Raw genomic sequence first — 26,348 nt, 5'->3', positions numbered from 1 at the left:
ACCTTTAAAAGCTTTGTTCGGTTCCAATAACTCAATTAGTATAAAAAGCAAAAGTACAATGTTTGAACTTTTAATATCTGAGTCATAGTCAGAGGAAAATGTCACTTCAATATTGTTTTTAAAAAGCTCAGCCCCCCCCTGCTGCCTTCATGTAGTCAGTCCCTCAAAGGATTTTCTCTCCCACACACATACAAACACATATAATACATAATAATTTGTAGCATTTTCCTAAAATATAGGTTTGAGAGAGCTTCACAAATGATATAATGCTACACAGCTTAAAAATACACACACTCAGTATATTTACATACACAACTATTCTCTCCAATAATGTTTATAAAAAGCACCGGTAACACCTACAATCGCTTTTACTGCAGCTGAGGAGTATGGCACGGCAAAAAAACAAACGTTGGAGAGTTTATACATCAGGGATGTGAGCCGCAACATCTAAACGCAGGAAAACAGTAATTTCCCCTTTTTAGAAACAAAAGGGAGTGGCGTACTCAAAACCAGATTCTGCACACTGCCGTGGCTCATGTGAGGTTGTATACGGTTAGTGCCAAATGCCAAACTCAAAGCTTCAAAACTGTAGTCCACAAACCAATGGGTGATGTCATGGTGACTACATCCACTTCTTATATACAGTCTATAATAATAGCCAATGAGAGACATGGAAAGGTGAAGGATTTCTAAAGTACTAAAAAGAATGGTAAATGCTATTTCTTTGACAGCGGAGTTGGAGGAAAGTCTAGCTGAGATTTGGCAAGAAAAACCGAGATCTAAAGATTTAATGTCATACAGATCCCTCTGCAGAAGCCACCATGAGGTTGGACTTGCTCCTCTGAAATATTTATATGTTCCTCTGCTCCTGTTTCATTGTTACATCCGTGGTCACAGGGTTCACACAAATGGCATGCCAGTTTTTCCTCGTCAAAATTTAGCATAAGTTTGGAGCGTTATTCTTCTTCGTTATCCTTCACGATGAGCTAGTATGACATGGTTGGTACCAAATCCTTAGGTTTTGTAGTTTCATATGATGCCAGTATTGTCACTGGAGCTTTAAAAACTGAGCCCGCTACCACCTAAAAATCTCAAGTTGCGTTAGTTAAATTAGTGGCGTTAAAACAAATTTGAATTCACATTATTATCACATTAACTTTGACAGCCCTACATAACATTTTTAGATTTTTATTAAAAGATAAATAGCGGTGTGTCTGTCAACTCGATGTCGCAAAGAAGAGGGCAGAAATTGAAACAAATATTCAGTATTGATACTTCGATATATTTGACAACACTACTTCAAATGGATATTATAATCTGGAAAAAGGAGAGCATATCTTCCCCTCACTGACAGACCTACTTTCATGCATATTTTCTTCTTCATTACCATGATGACAATGCAGTCAAATCTGAAACTGAAATCCCATACACGCACTGAATATATATTCTTTCCTGGTTTGTTTTGGCACCCTGCAGTGACCCTCTTCTGCTGCCACAGGGGACAAAAAAACCACTGCGTCTAATAAACACTCGGTCTAATCTGCTGTTGCTGCGAACACCCACAGATGCACTCTCACACAAACACACATACCTAAATACATGCATGCAGCATCCACGGATGTGCAGAGGCGCAAGAAAAACAGGGGTTGCCAAGTGATTAAGTATGTGTATCAGACGCCGAAGACACACAAACACACTGCTGCGAATGAGTTCAGGTCAACACTGGGGTGAACACGGAGAGAACGTGAGGGGTGAAGTAGAGCTCAGGGCAAAAAAAGCTAGTCTACTAGTCTAGTTTGATCTGCAGGGAGAAGACTGAAGGGACACACTGAGCTAATACTCACACCCACACACGTATACAGACAGGAGAAGGGCTGCAACTAACGATTATTTTCATTATTGATTAATCTGTCAATTATCTGCTGACAGGCTGCTCAGGCTGCGGCTCAGAGGATACATCGGAGGGTCAATTAATCGTAAGGTCGGTGGTTTGATCGTCAGGTCCTCTCTAATCCTGATTAATAATTTAATCACTTCATCTTCAACTTGTTTAATTTGTCTGATCAACTGTCCAAAACCCAAATATAGTTAATTCAAAGGCGGTTGCTAACAAGTGGCTAAATGAGACTACAAAACGCCATCATGCCAACTCGTCCGCCTTCACAGCATTTACACTGCAACCGTGGTGTAGTTCGTTTATAGCCTAACGTTAGCTTTTTACTTCTGGCGACTGCATTCGCGCTTCAAAAAACATAAAAGTAGTGTTCATTTGTGAAGATTATCTTGCTGAACACAACGTGTAAGTATGATAAACGTTTTTTGCCACAGAGTTTATTTTCTGCAATAATTGCAAATCATTTTGACCTGATGGTGGCGCTTGATGAAAAGTCAGAGGATCGCCACGGTGATTACAATTCATCCTCTGGGGACCATAAATGACCGTACAAACTCATTGACATCCATCCAATCCAATACCACACCTCAGCCATGAATTCTACATTTACAAAGATATTTATTATTGTTGTGTTGGAGTACAGAAAGCGTAGCTTAGTGTTATCTAAAATATTTTCCATGTCATAGCTGAATATTGAGGTGATTTCGACAATGAGGATGCGACACAAGGTTTCAAAGTGAGACTTCTCTCTGAGGGAACAGGCCGGATCAAGCAAAAGGTAAAGAAAAAAGGTTTATTTCTCTGTAGGGTTCTTTCCATAATGTTGTCAGACACTTATAATAACAATCTGTGCCTGTCAGTGGCAAAAACAAGCACTTTTAGAGAACGGAAATGACGGTGCCAGGTTGCCCCAACTGATTACATGAAAGCCTGTTTAGCGGCTGGCGACTGCAGCGTTCTCCCTCAATACTGGACCAATTTCAGAAATTGTTTTCCCCATTAGACACTTCCAGGTTGAAAAATATCGAAATTATGCTTTGACACCTCTCTGAAACAACAAACTGACCATTATATGCTTTGTGAAGGTAGGAATTGTGTGCAGAGCTGTTGTACTGGATTGTATCATATAGGTGTACCTAAGTGGAGTGTATGTTGCACAGTAGTACTAGCTTAGTGCTTGAATTATAAACTGTGACATCTGTGAACTGTCCATAACAGCACATGGCCTCCAGCCTCTGCTACGTGTGTTTGTTTGACTGAATGAGGCACTATCATGTTTACAGGAGCTTGACCACAAAGCAAACAAACAAACACACAGCAGCACCACTACAGCGCTATCTGCTGGGCTAACGAACCTCGCCTTGTGAAGGCCTGACCTCACATGTCACGCGAGGATTGGATTGAACTCGGAGCATTGCGTCTATTCAGGGAGCTCAAGCACGAGAGTATGAAAGGCAATTAACTGCTCTCCCTGCGAGTTGAGGTCACCTTGTTCCGTCGGCTGGTGAAGTCTCGCAGCAGAGACACCAGCTATTGTAGGAATTCAACCATGTCAAAGAGAAGATGGTGAGAAGTAAACCCTCATCTCATGCTCTCTGAGTTTTTTTAAAGCAGGTTTGCCTGGCTTCATTGTTAATGAACTACAGTATAGAAACTTGGTTATGATGACAAACATTGAGACTGTCAGCATCGCTGGTTGAGTAAGCGGTAGGGCTGTGCAATTAATCGAATTTCAATTACAAGTTTGGCTTCCAGTGAATATGAAAACAAGATAATCAACATAAAACTAAGATGAATTGTGCAGCATACCGTTTCGCAAGGACACTCTCGTTTTGTCTTGTGTTATAAATCCAGCGCGGTTTGCTTTCACCCCGCTCGGCGGGTCAGGGACGGCCGCTCAGTGTGGGAGGATCCCGTCATGGGAAATCTCCTCGGCGCTGGTTGGCCCTCGCCAGGCGCATTTTCCTCCGTGACCGGCTTAAGGTCGTGTTAGAAAGTCCCGGGCTAAATGTGGCGCTTTATAGCACCCCTCGCCCTGACCTCGCCCCTGTCAACCAGGGCGGACTGTCCTCAGTGCGCTGATGTCGGCAACCCACCCGACCCGTCTTGAAACACGAACCCTGTCTCGTTGACCGTGCTTTGTGGGTGTGACTTTTTTTGCCGAGTCATCACCATTCATATCTATACAACCAATCTATTTCAGATGGGGTCGTGTTTACCGTGTTCACGAGAAGAGTCCATATGAACGCCCCCCTCTTGCGGTATTTAAGACCTCGTAAGTGGAAAGTTTCTGAAAGCTCAGAGTTCACGAGTTGTAATTTTACTCGTATATTGTTTTTCTTCATAATTTTATAATATGTCTGAGGAAAATGTTGATATTCCCAACGGCCTCATCTGTTTCCTCTGTCATTATGCCATTGTATTTCCTGCATTATATTACCAACTTGCTCGCTTGCTAAATTGTTATCCTCTGTGGCTTCTAGACGCCGACAGTAAAGTTAATATTGCCGTTGCTTAGCAGCGGTTTTCTCACGACTTAACCACTTGAACGCCAAGCATATCGTGTACACGACTTCCCATGTTGTAAACACAAGCACACAACTTTCATTTGAAGGCACCATATAATTATATAATTAAATTGTTTTCAAGAGCACAAAGTTCTTCATAGATCTAGCCTCTTAATTTTGCTTTCAGATTGATGCATTTAACTTTAAAAATGCAGGCTACAAAACGTTCTTTGTAAATGCATGATGTTTCCAAAGTCAACGAGTAATAGTGTTAAATAATCGTGATGTCAATATTGACCAATCTAATCGGGATTAGGATTTTTGCGAGCAGCCCTAGTTGGCAGCATCCTGCAAAAATCCAGCTTACATGTGTGAATCGACTGTATTACGGCTCTCCATTGAAAGCTGGTAAATCCCAAGCAAATTAGAAAAATGACAACAAAGAGCCCACTCTCTAATCTGCTAATAGATGGTGTCTCGAGGCAATCTTTGTCATTTTTTTGGTGGTTAATGAATCAAACAATCCGGAGAGCAGTATTTGGGGCAGATATCTAAAACAATAAGTTTGTGCTGTGTGCACGATGCAGCGGGGTGCTAGTGTGAGTCACGTCTCTAAAAAGAGCCGCTTGAATAAACCTCTCTCAATTGATACACCCCCACTGCTACAGCAGCGCTCACATCAAGCACAGGCAGTCCATCAGTCTAATCGCTTATCCACACTGCTTTAGTGCAAACCCATACCTAGGCTTTGAACGCTTCAGCAACAGGTTCGCCCCTTCCTCCCCTTCTCCCCCCCTCTCTGTTTTCTTCCCTCGGTTCGGGAAATTCATACCTGTCAAATCAGGTTTAGGTAAAGAAACCAGGGCATCTGCTGCAGAGCTTATAGCGGGCCTGTTGTGCCAAGAGCTGTTTGTTGCACAACTGCCAAATTCACAAATTGAAAGGTTACGGTGCAGGAAAGAAACCTTGAACCTGCTGCGTGTCAGCTCAAGAGACCCGCTTTCAATGAGCAAAGTTTAAATGTATGCTGGGAAATAAATAATTAAGAGTATTTGTTATACAAAAATCTAATTAGACGGTGGTGCTCGATGGAGAGGCACTGATACATTCTGAATCTGTTCTTTTGATCTGGCTACCCTGACATCCAAAGATCTGTCAAAACCGAGTGTAAACACAGATATTACGAAGATAAATGTCAAAACAGATCGAATCAGACAACGTCTGCGTGTTTGTTCAAGTTCCAGAGCACGATCTCTCACGATAGAAATGTGTCAAAATTCAACACACAATAAGACAGTTAGATTAGAATAAACCATAACAATAGCATGACGGGCGATAAATACTAAACTAAAGCAGGATTTTTTGGCGCCAATTGTTTATCTTACGTCTTACACAACCCCAGACAAGGTTTCCCATGTATTGACTCAAAGTGACATCATGAGATTTGAATGTAATGTTGAGAAAAAAAACACTTTCTGTTATTCAGTCTGTAGGTTTTTGTCTACAAAAGTGAAGCTCCTTGAGAAAAGATGAGAGAGTTGTAACTTTCATTGGTGATTAATCTGTCTATTATTTTCTTGATTAATCAATTAGTTATTTGTAGGGCTGTCAATCGATTAAAATAATTCATTGGGATTAATCACATGATTGTCCATAGTTAATTGAGATTAATCGCAAATTAATCACACATTTTTTATCTGATCAAAATGTACCTTAAAGGGAGATTTGTCAAATATTTAATACTCTTATCAACATGGGAGTGGGCACATATGCTGATATAATATGCTCATATCATAACATGGCAAACTGCAGCCCAACAGGCAACAACAGCTGTCAGTGTGTCAGTGTGCTGACTTGACTATGACTTGCCCCAAACTGCATGTGATTATCATAAAGTGGGCATGTCTGTAAGGGGAGACTCGTGGGTACCCATAGAACCCATTTACATTCACATATCTTGAGATCAGAGGTCAAGGGACCCCTTTGAAAATGGCCATGCCTCCTTTACAACAAGCCAGTATGACATGGTTGGTACCAATGGATTCTTTAGGGTTTTTCTAGTTTCATATGATGCCAGTATCATCACTCTAGCTGTCAAACTGAGCCCGCTACAACCTAAAAAATCACAAGTTGCGTTAATGCGTTAAAGAAATTAGTGGCGTTAAAACGAATTTGCGATAACGCGTTATTATCGCGTTAACTTTAACAGCCCGTTATTTGGTCTATAAAATGTCAGAGATGACATCCTCAAATGTCTTTTTTGTCCACAACTCAAAAATATTCAGTTTACTGTCATAGAGTACAGAAACCAGAAAATATTTAAGAAACTGGAACCAGAGAATTTTGACTTTCTTTCTTTAAAAAATCCTCAAACCGATTCATCGATTATCAAAATAGTTGGCGATTAATTCAATAGTTGACAATTAATCGATTAATCGCTGCAGCTCTAGTTGTAACTTCTTCTAAAAGAAATCCAGACAAAAAGGAGTCTCTCAGTAACGTCCTCAAAGCAGAAGTCCAATTCATTAGTGAGACCATTACCTGTCTCGCCTCGGGTTCCTCCATGCTGTACTGGGTACCGGCTGGCCCCTCGCTCACTTTGTCTCCCAGAAGGAAACCCAGGCGCGTCATCAATGTGTTGGCTGCCTCATCCACCGACGGAGGGGGGCCCAGCTCCTGGCTTGACTCCCCTGCAGAGGCAGAGAGACAGCAGGGAGGGGGGGGTGGGAAGGAGGTGGAGAGGGGGTGAGGAAGACATTGCGGGGGAGAGAAAGAGAGAGAAAGAGAGAACGAATGTGTGTCAGTGGTGGGCAGGAACAGAACAGCAGCTTAACCAAAATAAAAAAATAAAACATCCTTTAAAAGACTTCATGATCGCCACCGCCACCGCCACCTTTACCTGGAAACACACTGAGGATCTGCTACACTCGCTTTGCATGAGCCACAGCCGGCGACAACAGACCCGGATACAGGTTACACAGCACCTGTGCTCAGGAGGACAGCGACTCGAAACAGCCTACCTGAGTTTTCCCGTAGCTCAGAGCTGCGCATTACAATCGCATTCCACCACAGCTGGACATCTTTGTTGAGGTGTCTTCTTACATAAACTCAAAAAAAAATCCCTTCAGCCGCAACTACAAGAATCCTTTCAAGCCCCAAAAAAAGAAACCTCTTTCCACACTGACGACAGCTCCTTCCGCACCACTCATCACCACTGCAGCTTATGTGACGTAATGAGATACGCCCTTTACCTGTGTGTGTGTGTGTGAGAGAGAGACAGAGAGAGAGAGAGAGCGACGGTGTGTGACTTTTCAAGACAAAGCGGGTGTGTATCCACCTCCCTTATCCTGTTTACAGAGACTCCTCGCTCTAAAGAGAGAAAAGAAAACACCAGGGTGAGCCTGCGTGATGATCAGATGATCAAAAACCACAAACACACACACACACACACGCAAACAATGAGGGATTTCAGTTGCCAACTTTGCAAAATGACCTCATCTTGTCGCCCTGTTGCCTGGTTACTCTCCGCCCATAACAAGCCCTCACTGGTGGTGTCATGTTTTTTAATAACACCTGGCTATCATACCCTAGAGGTGGCTACTATATCAATTTCACTTTATTTACTGGAGTGTCACTCTCAGAGCTGAAGCGCTCACTAATTACTCACCCTGCCGCTGGTGAAAGAGAGTTAACTAGTGGCTGAAAACAAACAGCTGTAATTGGACGTATAAGCCTGAGAATTGGCTCGGACATTAATGACATTGAAGCCAACGGCACGAGATGGCCAGTGTTTAAATAAACAGCGAGTCAGAGCGGCAGGGCCAGTTTTTCTCCCTCCCTTCTCCCCTCCTCGCTCGTTTTCCTGCAGGGCAGGTCGGACCAGACTGGCAGGTAGCTACACAAAGTCCTGACTTGACGACCATTAGAAAGTCCCGGCCGCCACACCACCTCTCTGAAGACAGACAGCTTGTCTTAAAAGCCTGTGGCCTCTCTCTCACTCGTCTGTTTAAAGACTTACAGACAGACAGGCAATCTAAAGCCCGGGCTCCCCTCTACATTCGCTCCGGCAGGACACTGTCAGGATCCTCATTAGATTGACTCCAAGTCTCTCTGAGCGAGTAAGAGAAGACGGGCACCTTCTGAGGGAAGGGGGGAAAAAAACCTTTGAAGCACGATGTGTTGCAGAGCCTCAATGAAAACAAACAACCAATAATGAGGTAATCACAGCACGCATTAGGTCCAAAACAGCTAATTACGCACGAGCCTTGATGAGATGGATACAGCGGCTCAGTAATGCAGCTGGATATATGGAGCAGAATACATTTACGAGGGCCTCCAAGGTCACTGAATCCCTGAGCATCCCTTGAGGAAGAGCGCTGAACGCAGTAATGGAGAAGATGTAGGTAGATGGAATTACTGTCCCACCTCCTTGCAGCTGATATCACAGGGGACGGCTGAGATGTGCAGGAGAAAATTGCAGGCGAACAAAAGCAGAAGCATCAATCCACTGGCCATTATACTGCATATGTATACATCAGACCGGCACATATGGGTACTTTGCAAAAACAATCAAGGCAGCGCCCCCTTTTGGGGGAAAGCAAACCAAAGATCCCATAGACTTCAATGCAATTTGACGTATGTTTGGATTATAATTTTGATAAGTTCGTTCGCATTCATCTCTTGTTATACAAACCTTTGTTTTATACACACGTCTAATAATTATTTTGCGATCTTGCCTGAACATGAGCGTTCGCAATACCTTAATAAATTGAGGTTGATCACCGTCATCACCTGACTAACCCGACTGTCACCAGCATCATTTAGCGATTTACCGCACTGACATATCGTATGTGCTTCAAATCTCAGTTCGAAAGCCTCGGTTAAAGCTGGCATAGAAATTAAGCAAATATGATTAAAAAAAAGTTATTTTTATAAAACGGTCACTATATCCTGACAGTAGTGCATGAGACAGGTAGTCTGAAAAATGTGCCTGTGTGTCCTCCGGTTCTCCTAATGGTATCTGCAAGATTTCACAGACCAGAGGAAAACAACCGATCAGAGCCGAGCTGGAGCCTTGCCGTCTCTGAGCAGCTGTAAATCACTCGCGAACTCCGATCAAACGGTCAAACTAAGCAGCGCTGATCAAGTATGAATCAATATTCTGTTACGTTAATGCCTATTTCTCTCCTCAAATGTTTTCAGAAACATCTTGTAATGTACTGTTTAGCTGTAAAATGAGAAAGTTTGTGACCCGGCAGTTGAGGAAATACCAAGCACCGCCCACCAGCCGGAGCACAGCCAATAGGAACGCTCTCTCTCTGAAATGAGCTGTGATTGGCCAAAGTCTCCCGTCACAGGCTAGATTTTTTAAAGCCTGAAAACAGAGCCATGAGGAGGTGCAGAAGTCCAGTTATTATGGAATTTTTGCCCAATCATGCCAAAAATATACTGTCTACTACAGGTTTAACCTCGTTATACAACAGCTTTTTGTCATTTTCTCTCATGTGACAGCGATTTTCTTTACCCCAAACTGGAGCGTAGCCTCGACAATGACCCAATGCTGGTCTGGTCTATAGCTTGGAGCCATAAAGCCCCTCTATTATATCTTTGTTAGGACACGGCAGGGAAACAAATCGGAGATCAGCGTTTTTGGATTTATCGTTGGTGCAACCAACTACACTGCAGCTCTTCGGCATATTACTGGTTTGTCTAAAGTCAAAGTTTGGAGACATGTTTCAACTTCCTCTCTTTACGCTTTTATCCTCTATGAGGGACACCGGATTGTTTTCTGAGTTTTGTGGTCATGTGATTCTACTCTGGGTGACGTATTGCCAGTCTGATGTATTCCGCATGTGTTGGCTGCAGTGTCTGGACATATGAGGCAGAGAAGGCTTCCCACTTGACAGACTGGTAGTAGCAAGCAGTGAATACATTAGCGCCGATTAGTCAAACGCTCCTGGGGGGGGGTTTGCGGCCGTGACCGTGATCAAACGGGCGCTCTGTCTTTCTCTTTCTCTGTCCATGTGAGTGTTTGTCACTCATCTCTTTGTTTACCTCTCTCTAGTTTAGTTCCCGTCTTTTTGTTCCCCTTATTTTTTTTAGCTTCCTACAACAACATTTCTGTCGCAGCCAGCTGTTGGACAACCCAGTGCAGGGGCGAGCAGTCTGCACTTCGTTTGATGTGGGAGCAAAATCTCTAATCTGGACGCCGGAGCCCACGGTAACTCCCTCGAGCTAAACATAGGCAATCCTGTTGTATCCTTAAACTCACACGCAGTCTACAATGCAGTCAAAAAAGACACGGTGGTTTGGGACACTATTATTATAGAGCTGTCAAATACAATATAAATCTAAAAGCTGTATTTCATCATGTGCAAATGTAGCCAATACTAATGAGCTACTATCAAAGGGGATGCATACATTACCATAATGTAGGGGTTGTTATGTATTGATTTCTTTCTCTTTATAGCTCCTTTTGTTCTTAAAATACATATCATGACAATCACACAGGGTACATCTTACAGAAGCCACTGAAGACAAACATCTAGATCGCTTCAAAGCTACACGACAGCATCGAGAACGCTCGCCAAAAGAGGAACTTCAGGCGTTTTCTCACCACGGTGACACCATGAGATCCTTAATGATAAAATTTGAATATGGAAAAAAAAAAAACACACACACATCTCTTATGTTTCTAAACCAGCCCCCACCAACACACACACACTCACACACACTAACACGCACACACACTCCTCTCCATTGGATTCCTGAGCTGCGAAGGAGACAGATGGTTGCCATAGCAACTATCTTTGCGCACAGCTAGGAATGTGTTTCTGTGCAAGCGCATCTGTTTCTCCCCGGCCGTCCACAGATCTGCCCTCACGCACCGAGAGAAGAGAGAGGGAGAAGCATGTGTGCTGCAGGCAGGGGACTGGACAGGACAGGAGATGGTATTAATAGGCCGCAGGCTGCAGGTAAGATGGCACATACCATGTGGTGGCTCTTATTTCACCTATACCTGGGCACTTTAACTCTCACTGGGCACGTCCACAGAGAGCAAATTACTTATTTACACACAATGATCGCAAAAGTAACCGTTTTTTTCTTTCTTTTTTTAGAAAGATAGATGCAAGGCTCAAAGAAAAGGTGACATATCTTATTCAAAAGGTGAAAATGAACTCGCAGAATAGCTGCTGACAACTAAAGGAAATGGAAATAAGGTGGATTCACACCTCAGAAAACATGAATATCATTGAACATACAAGCACAGATAGGTATGCACAGGCAAACGCCTCAGCGAGAAACCAGCCACTGGAAAGCTAATCAAGAGATCAGAGGAGTGAATTTCACATTCCTCGTGTGCACAGTGGTGATGTTATCTATGCAACAACATTTGGAGGTTTTATACATGAAAGCGTGCTGGGACTCAGGGTTAGGAAGAGTGGGTGATATCATTATATATTACAAAACGGAGACCGTTATCAGACATTTACTATACTGTTTTATAACATAGAAATTAACCCTCTAACATTTCTGGGTGTATCTGGCCACTGCGGTAATGAGCAGGACTGCTTTATGGTAATATCGTATATGCATCAAAATACCTTCATATTTCAGGTATCTAATTTTCTAGAATAACCACAAATACACAGTTATCTCATTATTTCATCCATAAACAGTTTCTTCATTCAGAAGAGTTTATGAAAACTGTCTCGACTCTTGAATACTTTGGCTTTGCAATCCTTAAAGCCTAAAGGTGTGAATCTTTTGGTATCTCACGATTCAATTCAAAAATCAATTCTCGATTCAAAACGATTCACGATTCAGTACATATGGGTGCATATTTCAGGATCTACTCCAATCCGCTGTGTGCTAATAAAGGCAGTGTGGCAAATTATGGCATGGAAGCAGATTGTGGAGTTTTATATTTGAAAGCTGATAGTAATAATGTAGGCAAAAGGTAACGGGTAGGTCAAAACGTAACATCTATTCATGCTAAACTTGCACAAATAAACACTTTTTACTAAAATGTCTTTAGTGTTTCTCAATTCTCAGTGACTTCAAGAATAACAAGTTTACAATAATAAAAATGCTGCCTGTTACATGAATAAAACTGGTAGGCTTTTATTTCTCAGAAACAAATCATAAATAAATTGTACACACAATAACACTGTAAAATTGGTGTTTTGTGTGATTTTTCAACAAATCACACAATAATGCTTACTGTCCATCAGCAGCAATATCTAGTTTGGTCGTTTCTAGAAGGCAACTTGCAAAAATGTGCAAAAAAAACTCACTGCTTGATGACCCTTCCTAACTTTAACTATTCAAGGTCAATGCCTAACCTTAACCATCACACGAGAGTTTCCCAAACTGTGGGTTTCCTTGTAGAAAAAAAAAAAGTCATTTTTGTCATTTTTAAAAATAGATTTTTGGAAGTAGTGATTCGATTCAGAATCTTAGAAGATAAGAATCTCAATTCTTACATTAAATGATTTTTTCCTTATCCGTATTAGAGACACTCTTGTTTTTTAGCTACAGGTTTTCTTATGTATAGTAATTATTTGTGGCATGTAGTACATTTAAATGTATTTAGTTTATTTCATATTTTTAATGTAAACTGTTTAAGGTATGCCTTGTTCCTAGTTTATCTTTTATATTTATGGCATATTGTGTATTTTAATATATTTATATATTATATAATATAAACTAAAAACAATAATTGTTTTAGTTTCAGCCAGACAGACAGGACATTCAACACAGCATACTAATAAAACCGTCATAATATATAGTATAATTATTTATATATATATATATATAATTATATTTTATGACGGTTTTATTGGTATGCTGTGTTGAATGTCCTGTCTGTCTGGCTGAAACCAAAACAATTATTGTTTTTAGTCTGCTACAGTGCACATATCTGCTCTGTAAATCACGTGTCTAAATCCAAAGGGGGACATTTATATTTCATTATTTTGGTTTCATGACGGTGTCCCCAGTCATGTGTTAATTTGTCAAAATACAGCTAGTTCTCAATCGCACACTAAACAGCATGTAAATGTACCTGCAAATGTCACTTTGGTCTATTTAGATGCTGATGTGGTCCCTAATCCTCAATACCACTGCTTACAAAACACTGTCTGCCCATTGTTTGCTTTGTCTCTTGTTCCCCTGCTGGGGCTCAGCCTGTCAGTTTCTGTCAATCAAACACAGATACCGACACGACCCCCTAATGGCTGAGACGCAAAAAGCAACATTTCTGATATTTAAAAATAACACTGACATTATTTTTGACTGCAGAAAGGGATGACTAAACATGATTTAGGTTCAACTTTAACTCAACTCAAAGTCAACTAATATATGGATATTGTGATAGAAAACACCATGACAGAGGATTTAATCTGTAGCGCCCACACCTAGTCTGGAAAGTTACTGCGAGAAGGTTGAGCTCTAACGTTAATAGAAAAGCTTTCACTCTGATGATATAAGCAGGACGGCTGCTCGTGAAATTTACAAGCTATCTCACAAAATATTCACAAACCATATTTATGAGACCACAAATTTCTTTGTAGGCCGTAAACAACAGCTGATACCTGACTGTCCTCCGGGACGCCAGACAGTGTCGGCAGCAGAGTGGCTGACTGGCATGCGATCAGATGTTTAAGTCACCGCCCTGCTGCTACTCTCATGCCAGGGTGCCCTTGTTAAGAGCTAAGACGTCCATCTGTCCACCTGGGAGCTTCCTCTCCAGCTCAAGTTGTTATTGCACAGACAGAGAATTCCTGGTTGTAATCAACTGTTTTTCCTGCCTCAATGGTCGCCAGAGATTACCATTTCAACCATGAAATGTCACATCTGCCGGAGCTTTTAGCAGCTCATCACAACTGATGGGTTATTCCACAGTCTGTTTCACAGGATTGATGCAAAATAAAGCCAGGGACAACAGTTTTCCATCCATGAGATTCAACATCAAGCCAAGGTGCCAGAACTAAAAGGGTCTATCCTAAGGTACTACATACTATTAAGACTTATACAGAAATAGGAAGTACTATAACACATATAGTCCATTTCTATAAATAGATCACCTACTTAGAGCTCCCATTGAGCAGAGACTCAGCAGAAGAGGCTGGCATACGGAGAAGGTCGGTAGCACTCTGTCGACCATTTTCCTCCCTAAATTAAGTCCCGAGACCTCCCACCACTACGCCTCTCATGTCTTCATCCAACCCTGGGGTGTAGCAGCATCGTCCTACTCCATAGAGAAGTCCTCTACAGCCACCCAACAAGACAGGTCAGAAAGCTAATGCTGCACTTCTCAGTGGCAACAGGAAGAGGAGAGGCAAGATGAGAAAGGAGATATACTGGAACCAAATCTCAGCAGAGCGCTATCCTCGAGTGACCCGCTTTACTGCGCGAGGAGGGGAAGGAGAGGGGAGGTTTGACAAGGATAAATAGGGGGTGGGGGGAGAGGGAAATCTGGACTGTCCGCGGGATTACCACGCAAACACCAACTGTGAAGTTAACAGAAAAACAGCGGCGGCACCTAAACAAGCTCCGAGAAGCAGCGAGGAAGCATCGAGGGAGGATTAGAGCGACAGGGAGGGAGGAGGCAACGAGGACGGACACCGTGGGCACCAGCAAAGCTATTTCACTAATGACCTTTGCAATGTTCTCGTCTTTGCAGCAGCAGCAGCGGCAGGCAGAGGGAGAAATTATCCCCATCTCCCTTCTCTCTGCGTCTCTCTACCGCATTCACAGACAGGAACCAACATGCAGAAAAAAGTAACACGACGAAATGAAGGGATGAGCTGGCCAAAAACTTACCAGGGCAGTATGTGTCCAGGTCTGGATTCTTGGCAGTGGTGGAGGTGTGTGTAGGGGAGCCAAGCTCTGATTGTGGAATGCGAGGGCTCTCCACAAACTTTGCTTTCCGCAGAGGGGCTGGGAGCAGAAAGCGTACACACATATAGAGAAAGGAGAGGACAACACATACACGCACACACACAGAGACACACACATACACACACATACACAGATAGGGGAGATGGAAGAAGACAAGAAAGAGAGGAGTGACAGGGACAGGACAGAGAGGGAGGAAGACAGTGAGCTTATGAACTTGAAGCAGCACACTGATAATATGACTGAAACATCATGAAGGATTTCTCTTAGGCAGCTTGCCTTAGGTCAAATACTAAGGCTGGGATGATACACATGTCTCCTGATCCGATACTATCACAATACTTGGGTGCCAATACGATATGTATTGCTATTTTTTAAGTATTGCGTTTCGATATTAAGATTTACTGCGATTTTTTCTTATCTTTTTTAACACTAGACTATGGGAAAAAGTGGAATCATACACTTCTAGGGACTTTTACTTTGAAAAATATCTAAATTAATACTTTAAAAATGTTTGATATTCAGCATCAATGTAGTCATAGATGTCCTGAAGTCAAATATATCAATCATTGTCAGGAATTATTTTTTCCAGCAACCCAAAAATCAAAGAATGAAGACAATTCCCTCACAAATTAGTGGTATTTTATTTTCAAATTATAAGGGATATGTAATGTTTTATACGTCCGATGAATATAATCTAATCTATCTTATTTCCATATATGCATTTTGCATATATAGTTCCCTTTGTTAACACCTTATTTTGAAAACCGAACGTAGTCACACGTGTATACATCCATCGCTAGCTCTCCCGTCAGCTCCGTTCTCTTTATACATCCATGGTCAGCTCCATCGGGGCCGTTTGAATGCATTTAACATAAATGTCAGTATATGGGTGCTCTACAGTTGTAGCGTCGGCCCATTTGACCACGGAGATGTGAGTGACGGCTGGCTTGACCGCACGTTACCGCAACACGATCATTTTGGTATCGTGACAACACTACCAACCACTAAAATGTGAAAATATAAACATCCTTCTTCTGTACAGGCCTACATTTCACTCACAACACTCACAAAGCACAAAACAAGATGGACCTTTCAGCTGTAAAGATGGACAGTAAAAAAAAAAATAAATTGTTGTGTCTATTTGTCCGGCGTCATAATCACACCAAGTATGCAAATGAGATCCATTTTCGGAATGTTCTCGCGCCTGACTCAAGCACAAAGTCTGAGACATCAAACGACAAGAAATTCAGAGAGAGAGAGAAAGAGAGAGAGAGAGAGAGCGAGAGAGAGAGAGAGAGAGAGAGAGAGAGAGAGAGAGAGAGAGAGAGAGAGAGAGAGAGAGAGCGCGTTGAAAGTCGGGGGTGGTGGTTGTGACACGATCTTTTCTGGGCACTTGGTCACGGTGCAGGGATTGTAAAGCACCGTTACCCAGACCAGCTTATGGTATCATGAGTGCATACATTGTGGCAGCAGCAGCAGGTCTGCCAGGCACAAGAACTCACAACACAGAGGAGTCTTTATACCCATGAACACTTGTTGTACCCACAGGGAAGAGAGGCCAGACGAAACATAACCATCCATTCAATGGCATTCTTTACTTAGTAGAACAGCTTTGCAAGGATGCATTAAAAAAATCCATCAGTTTATAGGAGGTGTGACCTCCAAAGCTTTACTCACATACAGCAGCTATCATATTTCTAATAGGGCTGTCAATTGATTAAGCTATTTAATTGCAATTAATCGTATGTATATTATATATATATACAACTAATATATATTATATATATATATATATGTTTATTTTCCATAGTTAATCGCGATAAATCACAAATGAATCACACAGTTTTCTTCTGTTCAAAATGCAACTTAAAGGGAGATTTGTCAAGTATTTAATACTCCTATCAACATGGGAGTGGACAATATGCTTGCTTTATGCAAATCTATGTATATATTTATTATTTTAAATCAATTAACAATGCATAACAATGACAAATATTGTCCAGAAACCCTCACAGGTACTGCATTTAGCATAAAAAAAAATAAATGCTCAAATCATAACATGGCAAACTGCAGCCCAACAGGCAACAACAGCTGTCAGTGTGTCAGTGTGCTGACTTGACTATGACTTGCCCAAAACTGCATGGGATTATCATAAAGTGGGCATGTCTGTAGAGGGGAGACTCGTGGGTACCCATAGAACCCATTTTCATTCACATATCATGAGGTCAGAGGTCAAGGGACCCCTTTGAAAATGGACATGCCAGTTTTTCCTCGCCAAAATTTAGCGCAAGTTTGGATTCCTTAGGTTTTTCTAGTTTCATATGATATCTTTACTCTAGCTTTAAAACTGAGCCTGCTACAACCTTTTGGTTTAATGCATTAAATAATTTAGTGGTATGGTGTGGTGTTATTATCGCGTCAACTTTGACAGCTCTAATTTTCTTTTCTCTGGCTCTAATAAAAGTCCTCACTTCCTTGAAATGGCTACTGTGATGGAGTTGGAAAAGTGAGGAAAGGAATTTCACTAATATCAAGTGAATTGTGTTCATGGCTCATTTGTTCAACATGTTCTTTTTATTTGTTGTACTTGTGTGGGCAGGAACGAAGCATAATTTGCTCTTAATTGACTAATCTGGTTAAATGACGGTTCAAAATAGATTATGTACTGTATGCTGCAACTGTTAACCATTCGCATTATGAGGTGAGTGCACATGTCAGAAGTTATCCGGTGCAGCAGCACTATGCTGAACCAGAGTGGGGTGGGCGGGAAGTCATGAGCAGCTGAAACATGTAGTCAAGCAACAATGAACAGGCTCCTCACCACTTCTGTTTGGGGTTCATGTTACAGCTAATGCCAGTATAGTGCATCTGTGTTTGTTTTAGTGTGTGTGTATAATGGGTGGGGAGTAAGGTTGTCTATCTGTCTATATACTGTATGTCTTAAGTAAGTTATGTAAAGACTAGGGCTGTCAAAGTTATCGTGATAATAATGTGTTAGGGCAAATTTGCGATTTAGCACGGTCGCTATTCGATATTTCGGAGGCTGTAGCTCAAGATATGCTTATATACTGGTATCATATGAAACTAGAAAAACTAAGGAATCCATTGGTACCAACCATGTCATACTAGCTTATCGCGAAGGAGGCTAAATAACGCTCCAAACTTAGGCTAAACTTTGGTGAGGAAAAACTGTCATGGCCATTTTCAAAGGGGTCCCTTGACCTCTGAACACAAGATATGTGAATGAAAATGGGTTATATGGGTACCCAAGAGTCTCCCCTTTACAGACATGCCCGCATATTTGCCCACTCTCATGTTTATAAGAGTAAAATGTGTGATTAATTTGCAATTAATCACAATTAAATATTTTAATCCATTGACAGACCAAGTTAAGACAGAAAGAAGTAGATCAAAATACAGCAGCACTATAGACTTTTGGTCAATCCAGAAGCAAATGTACAATACAAAATTAAATATGTAAGAGTTCATGCCAAGGCAGCACACAATCCTCTAAACTTGCCATTTAAAAAAAGAAATAAATAATTCAATCTCCATCCCTCCGAATCTGCACAAAAGCAGATGCCGTCGCTGTCCACTGTGTTCAAGCCCATTGTCTTCAAAATGTCTGGGAATCTAATGGGATTTAAAGGGATTTATAATGTATATCAGTGGTAGGATTTCTCGAGCCATAAGGGAGCTTGTAATCCTTCATTTTATCTGAACAAGACTAAGAGTCTGCAGCCAACGCTGGCGGCTCTGTGAGGCTGTACTTCAGCACAGCAGCGCTCTGAGCTAAAAGCTAAAATCAGCATGCAAATATGCACACAGTGACAATGATAACATGGTGATTGTTTACAGTATAGTTTACCATGTTCATCATCTACTGTAGCACGTTTGCATGCTAACATTTACTAATTTGCATTACTGTAAATCTCATTAGTTTTGCAGGTATTTGGGCATAAACCAAAGAGTTTTTTCCTGACAATGGCGCAACATTTAACGAGACATTTTACTCATTTTGCAACGAACAGTGACGATAATGGGATACAGGTTCCAGGTTCATACTGTAAGAAAAAAGTTATAAATCGCTCTTTTTTGCTATTAGAGGAATTCCTGCACCTTGATCCGGATCCGCACCCAAAACTAAGCACTTGTTCTTTGTCCCATGCAGGTCCAACTTTCCACCAATTCACTGCAATCTGTTGTCAAGATTTGAGATATTCTGTTCGCTCACAAACACATTCCAACAAACAAAAACAAAATCTCCTTGGCAGAGGAAATAAAGAACTCCTTCAGAGCTATGAGTATGTGCGTAAAGTAGATGCGTTCGCTTGCCACACACAGAGTGTTAATACGGTGTTGGTATGGTCTGGAGAGGACCTTGCTAATTGACCACATCTAGGAAGTGAGCCAGCACAGATGCCACAGTGAGAAACTACAGCTGACAGCCAGGAGGAAGAAGACTGGATCAACAACTGCCATGAAAGAAACTCTGACAGAGATACTTGATGTATTCTGCCTGACAAACAACTCCAAAATCTGTTTTTTAATTAATTATTAGTTATATATTTTGGCCAATGTTTTATGAGTTAAGACAGAAATATCAATTTAACTTAAAATGAAGCCTAAATATGAGGGATTTTTTTCAAAGACTATTAGGCTGCACAATAGAGATGGGCGGATCGATACATCGATACTCACAAGCTACTCATTTGGTATCGATTCCTTTTAAAAAATATCGATAATAAAATGATATAAACAAAACGTGGGTGGCTGCATCACTTCCAAACGTTTGCTATATAGCCTAATGTTTGTGCCAAAACAGATCGGAGCTGGCCCGTGTCACATGACTGTGGAAACCTATGTGAGATCAAAACCTAGCGCACCCCCACGCACAGTCGCGTACTTCTGCATCTAACATGTGAGCGACTCTACTGCAGGAGGTCTACTGAGAGCGAGCCGAGTGTCGGAGAAGGGAAGAATGACAGAAAGTAAGCGTAGCGTCACGTGGTGCTACTTTTCCCATGTAGATAAAATTACAACAAGATGCACTATTTGTGACAAGAAAGTGGCACACAGCAATAACACAAGTAACCTCTTTAAACATTTAGAAAAAACACACACTGAAGGGTACAAGGAGGCGGAACAAAAACAAGAAGATGGCCATACATCCGAGTCTCCTGCACCACCCTCTGTCTGACAGAAGACATTTAACTGACAGATCTGTAAAACTGAGTTTCTAAACAAATAATCACACAAAAGCACCCCTTTAAATCTTGTTTACCAGAGATGTGCTCATAAGGTTTCTTGGAAATAAGTCATTCAGCATGAACAAAGCATAAAAGATGACTCATCGACTAAAGAAAACTGACCGATTAGTTGACTAAGACAGGGAAGCCAGAGAAGCAACACATGTTCTTTCATGCAAAATGTGACCAAAGTTACATTTCTCTATTTCTCTTTCAACCCACAGTCCTGCCTTATTTCAATAAGCTGCTCTTGCACCTGCAGGGACGAGCTTGCAACAGCTTGCACTAGCTTGCAACAAGCTACGAGGAGACTGTGACGCACTGAGCTTTCACGTGACGGCGCGCCTGCAAGAGCATCCACAACAATTACAGCACATATATCAACAGTGCACCTGTGCAACTCCAAAGCTAGCATGCTGCTGAACACCAGTTGACTAAAAGCATTTCCTCCCCAGAATATCAGTTTCTGGATGAACTCTGGTGAATGGGAGATTACAATTTCTTTTGGTTTTTGTCTTCTTGATCTCACCTGTAGAAAATGGCGAAGTGAGACTCTTGTCTATTGGAGTAAATCCCCTCCACAGCGGCGGCTCCAGGAGACTAAATCCCAGGGACTTCTCTCCTGCAGCTCTGTTGTCAGTGTGTGCCAGGCTGAGGATGGGTGACAGTGTGATGGATGGCAGCAGGCAAATCCACTCCTCTAATGAGCTTATGAATAAATATCTCCAGTCTGTGTGTGCAGATGCACGTGGCCGTGAAATAGATATTTGTTACATGCTCAGGATGCGAGGGTGTGAATATGAATATGCATGTGGCATGTATGCCAGTGTACATGTGAGATTAGAGTGAGAACGGGGAGGGGGGATATGCAGAGAGATGGGTGACAATGGACAACATTTTAAAAAGAAGAAGATGATCTCTATTCCCAAGATTGTCAGCGTGTACACACAGCCTTTGGTGAAATCATCAACAAGAAACAAAGTCAATATTGTGATTCAAATTCACGCATGCAGGGTGTTGTGCATATGAAAGAGGAGCGCTTCTGTTAAACACGACAGTCCCCACGGATACAACCTGGGTTTGAAACAAATAAACGACAAGAATATGAATTGGAGACTCTAATATGCAACGCACAGTATCTAATTTGCTGCAGATAAGTGAACAATAAGCAAGAAAAAGGAGACATTTCTATGTCTGAACTACTGTCTCAGTTACATACGACCTTAGACGCCCACACACACATGCATTAACACACACACACAGAACAATAATGTGGGTGAGGACATACATCGCCCAGCTGTCTGCAACCCAAGCAGAGCTTTACAGAAGCCGAGCATGCGGCCCCGGTCACTATGGCAACAGCAGAGCACAGGCAAACGACGAGTCTTGTCCACCTTTTCCGAGGTGGCGGTAACGCAGGGATGAGAGGACGATTTCAGCGACACTAAAAGCTTCAAGGTCCCAACACATTTGCTCAAATGTAATCAAGCAGCGTCTTTGTATGGACGACTCCAGGTCTTCCCTCAACACCCCCATTCAAGGAATTCAGCTTTCAAAATATGCAGCTGAGCCTCTCATCCTTTGTGTTCTTCTATCTGCTGTGGTCTTTATCAAGTTCGTTTACATATATGAGGACCATTAAGATGATTTTATACATGTTTATTCTCCAGGGGGGGCTTTGTGATGTGTTTAAACCTATATCACATTATTTCTAAGGATATGTTGATACATGTTATGAAATAGCTTATATATTAAATATCAAAATCAAACAGATGTTGAACTGTGTTCTACTGTCATGTTAGATATTAAGGGACTCACACATGAAAAACAAAACCTTCAACAACTACTTTCGTTTAGCTTTTTTTTTACAATTTGCTCAGTATAATTAATTTAGACAACAGAGTTTAACATAATAGAATGATATCAAGCTACGGTTCCACTAAAACAACAATGCATTGATAATATCATATCTGTCATATCATATCATATCATATCATATCTATGTTAAATTTGAATGTCTTTGACAGAATATGGTACAGGTATATTCTCTTCTTATATGACCATTAGGGCTGTCAAAGTTAACTCGATAATAGCGCACTAACGCAAATTATTTTTAACACAATAACACAACTTGCAATTTTTAGGTTGTAGCGGGCTCAGTTTTAAAGCTAGAGTGAAGATAATGGCATCATATGAAACGAGAAAACCTAAGAAATCCTGTCATGTTAGCTTGTCGCAAAGGAGGTTAAATAACACTATGAATTTACCAATTGGCCATTTTCAAAGGGGTCCGATGACCTCTGACCTCATGATATGTGAATGAAAATGGGTTCTATGGGTACCCACGAGTCTCCCCTTTACAGACATGCCCACTTTATGATATCACATGCAGTTTGGGGCAAGTCATAGTCAAGTCAGCACACTGACACACTGACAGCTGTTGTTGCCTGTTGGGCTTGAGTTTACCATGTTATGATTTGAGCACATTCTTTATGCTAAATGCAGTACCTGTGAGGGTTTCTGGACAATATTTGTCATTGTTTTGTGTTGTTAATTGATTCCAGTTACACATATTTACATACATTTGCATAAAGCAGCATATTTGCCCACTCCCATGTTGATAAGAGTATTAAATACTTGACAAATCTCCCTTTAAGGTACATTTTGAACAGATACAAAATGTGTGATTCATTTTTGATTAATCACGATAAACTATTTTAATCAATTGACAGCCCTAAGCTCTATATGTAAATGATTTAAGAGGCTCTGGATTATTCCGGTATGTGAATCATTAACATGATCAATGATCAATATTATATAATATAATATATATTCATATACCTAAGTGTAACACTAAATCGCTGGAGTACTCTTTCAATACATTATGCATGCATTGAAACACAGATGTGGCTGATAATTAACGGGCATCTTCAGACATGCGGTTTTACATTAATTCCACCAGCCTTAATGTATGGCCCAGAGGCGTGTTCCCAGTGTGTGTCACTGTGTAGTACTCCGGCTCAGAGACCACGGGTGATTTTGTCTCGTTGACTTGTTGAACAAAACAATGCAGGCCAGATGTTGCTGTGCTGTTCAGTCACAGCTTCAAAACAGAGGCAGCAAGTGCAAGTCCATTAGCCAGACTGCCTCTCCCTCTTTTATCTACTGCATGTGTGTGAGTGTGTCTGCCGCACACGCACACACACACACACACACACACGCTCATGTATCTATCATTACAGCCTTGGGAGGATTAGCTGAGCAAGGTGAGGCACCGGCAGAATTTTAAGAGGGCGGAGGGAGGGGCTGATTTTCTAAGAACGCTCATTAGCAGAGCTCCCCCTCAACCAAAAAGCTGTTAATTCAACGTTTCACATAACCTTATTGGGCCTGGATTAGACCAATAGCACAAAATCAAGTGAACCAAATCAACAAATGAGAAAATGAATCTGGAGAACCTACATCTATGCGGGAGGAGATTTTGTTGAAGGTATCTCGAGCTGTTTATCCATCAAAGTGTCACAAAATCACATAGATTTTTCTCAAATGTGTATGCAGCCGTCCAGCCTTCGGACAAGAGTAGCGATCTGGAATCTGATTGGCGTTGTAAAGACTTAGAAAACAACTTGACAGAGGGACATAGTTAGTAATCCTCACACGGGGCTGTTGTCAAGTTAAGACTGAACTCGACTGACCACACATGATTCCTTTCTGGGCCAACAGCGCTGTGGAAAAGCACATTTTAGGGAGGTTTTTCTATTATGTTTTCTATTGACCTACCAACTATAATGCTATCAGGGTAACTGAATGCATCTTACGACCGCTATTTGATCTTTCGGAGATTGTAGCGGGCTCTGTTTTAAAGCTGAAGTTACTAACATGAAATTAGAAAACCTAAGGAATCCATTGGTATCAACTGTAACATACTAGCCTGTCTTGAAGGAGGCTAAATAACACTCTAAACTTGCGCTACATTTTAGCGAGGAAAAACTGCCATGGCCATTTTCAAAGGGGTCCCTTGACCTCTGACCTCAAGATATGTCAATGAAAATGAGTTATATGGGTACCCACGAGTCTCCCCTTTACAGACATGTTTATTTATGATAATCATATGCAGTTTTGGACAAGTCATGGTCAAGTCAGCACCTGATATCTTACTACTATTTATGTGTAATTACTTTGTTTCTAAGGTATTTTATAACGGTGTTTAAACTGCTAATCAAGTGAAATGTTTATAATTATTGCTTGAAAAGAGTCCTCCAGCTTGACGCTACTTCAGGGAGATCAATAGGGTTCTGTTTTATCAAATCTTGCCACACTGGGCAACTTTGCCCTGAGCAGCTTTATTTTTATCATTCCATCTCTGGTCTAAATCCCTGTTGTGTACATATGTACTTACGTCCACACTGCAGGCTTTCTGTGCAGCTGTCGACTCCAGTGAACAAACCCTTCATTCCTGAAGGACTCTGCCTCCATGACTCAGCTGCCGGAGCGCAGCGGCTATTGTTAACGCTGAGCGGCTCAGACACCGTTAACTTTCTTATGGTGTCGCTCCTTCTGTGGCGGGGTGACACACAACTGTGACCGTGAACTTTTCACATAGCTCAGCGGGGGAGGCCTGCACTCCTGAAGCCAAATGATAACAGCAGCAAGCTGTAAAGTTAAATAGGATACCACTTTAAGAAAGCGAGAGCAGCATAATTGCCAAGGACAAGCGCTTGATACGGTGGCCTAATAATAGCAAGGCTGCCTTGACCTCTGTCCCAGCTGGAGTTCAGCCTACAGCGGGGATATTTATAACCTCCCGACTACACTCAACTTGAGGACCACGCCCTTGTCATTGAGACAATCAGGAAAAGCTGGATGTTTCTCTGCTGTTATCAGAGGAAAGTGAAGTCAATGCTTAAGTGCCTTAAACTTGCATTTTCTCTAACAGCCAGCAGGGGGCGACTCCTCCGCTTGCAAAAATAAGTCTGATTGTATAGAAATCTATAAGAAAATGAGCCTACTTCTAACTTGATTTATTACCTCATTAAACATTGTAAACATGAGTTTATGGTCTCAATCGCTAGTTTCAAGTCTTCTTCAATACAGCATGATGTTCATTTAGTAAATTATGGTCCCATTTAGAGTCAAATAGACCATAAAGCAGGGGATGCTTTAGGGCGGGGCTACCTTGTGATTGACAGGTCGCCACCACGGCGTTGTCCGGTCTGGGAGTTGTCCGTGTTTTCGTCTTTAATCATAGTAATAAAATATGAGTAGTAGGGTCATTGAACTGTTTGCTGTTATTTGACTAGTACAAAAGAAAATGGCAATTGTTGTTAGTTAGTGCCGAACCCACTCGCTGAGTAGAGAACGGACACAGCTCCCGGAGACAGCTGGCTGGCTAGTTAACTAACGTTGCGTTTAGACCCAGCGGCCACCAGCACGCTGTTCGGCCTATTTTCCTTAATCAGTGCAGCACCAAAGCCTGGCGGAACCAGCCCAAGAGCTAACCCGCCAGCTGTCCGCTGTCAATGCCACACTGCTTACAGAAAACGAGCCAAACAAAGTTGTCACATATCTGGCGTTAGCAATGTGCTTCCCTTCGCTGTGACAAGAGTGTGAATGAAGCATTATGCTGTTCAATTAGACTCATTTACATTTTCTATGTGCCTCGTAACGTTACTACTCCATTGCTCGTTTAGTCGTCCTTACTGCGAAACAAAACCTCTCCTCAGTGAGACCGTGACTTGCCGCAAGTCGGTTCAGTTTATGCGGAAGTCAGCCCGTGACAACGGTCGCTATGGC

The 26,348-nt window shown here is 41.7% G+C and overlaps 1 protein-coding gene across 16 annotated transcripts in view; it reads right to left on the bottom strand.

Moving 5' to 3' along the window:
* The window catches only part of tanc2b (tetratricopeptide repeat, ankyrin repeat and coiled-coil containing 2b), a 173,561-nt gene that overhangs the window by 42,864 nt on the left and 104,349 nt on the right, over nt 1–26,348 (bottom strand). For 9 of the 16 annotated variants that reach the window (XM_037754845.1, XM_037754840.1, XM_037754846.1 and 6 more), the window contains 2 exons: nt 15,229–15,345; nt 6,943–7,091 (listed from right to left, as the gene is read on the bottom strand). In XM_037754845.1, the coding sequence (XP_037610773.1) occupies nt 6,943–7,091; nt 15,229–15,345 (266 nt within the window). Of the gene's footprint in view, nt 1–6,942; nt 7,092–7,300; nt 7,678–14,493; nt 14,674–15,228; nt 15,346–26,348 lie in introns of those variants that run through there. The other 7 variants (XM_037754847.1, XM_037754856.1, XM_037754850.1 and 4 more) reach the window with 4 other exon arrangements.

Source organism: Sebastes umbrosus, chromosome 20, assembly GCF_015220745.1.
Source record: "Sebastes umbrosus isolate fSebUmb1 chromosome 20, fSebUmb1.pri, whole genome shotgun sequence".
In the NCBI taxonomy this organism is placed as follows: Eukaryota; Metazoa; Chordata; class Actinopteri; order Perciformes; family Sebastidae; genus Sebastes; species Sebastes umbrosus.
The sequence above is the reverse complement of the archived record's forward strand: the minus strand, read 5'-3'. Positions and strand labels throughout refer to the sequence as shown.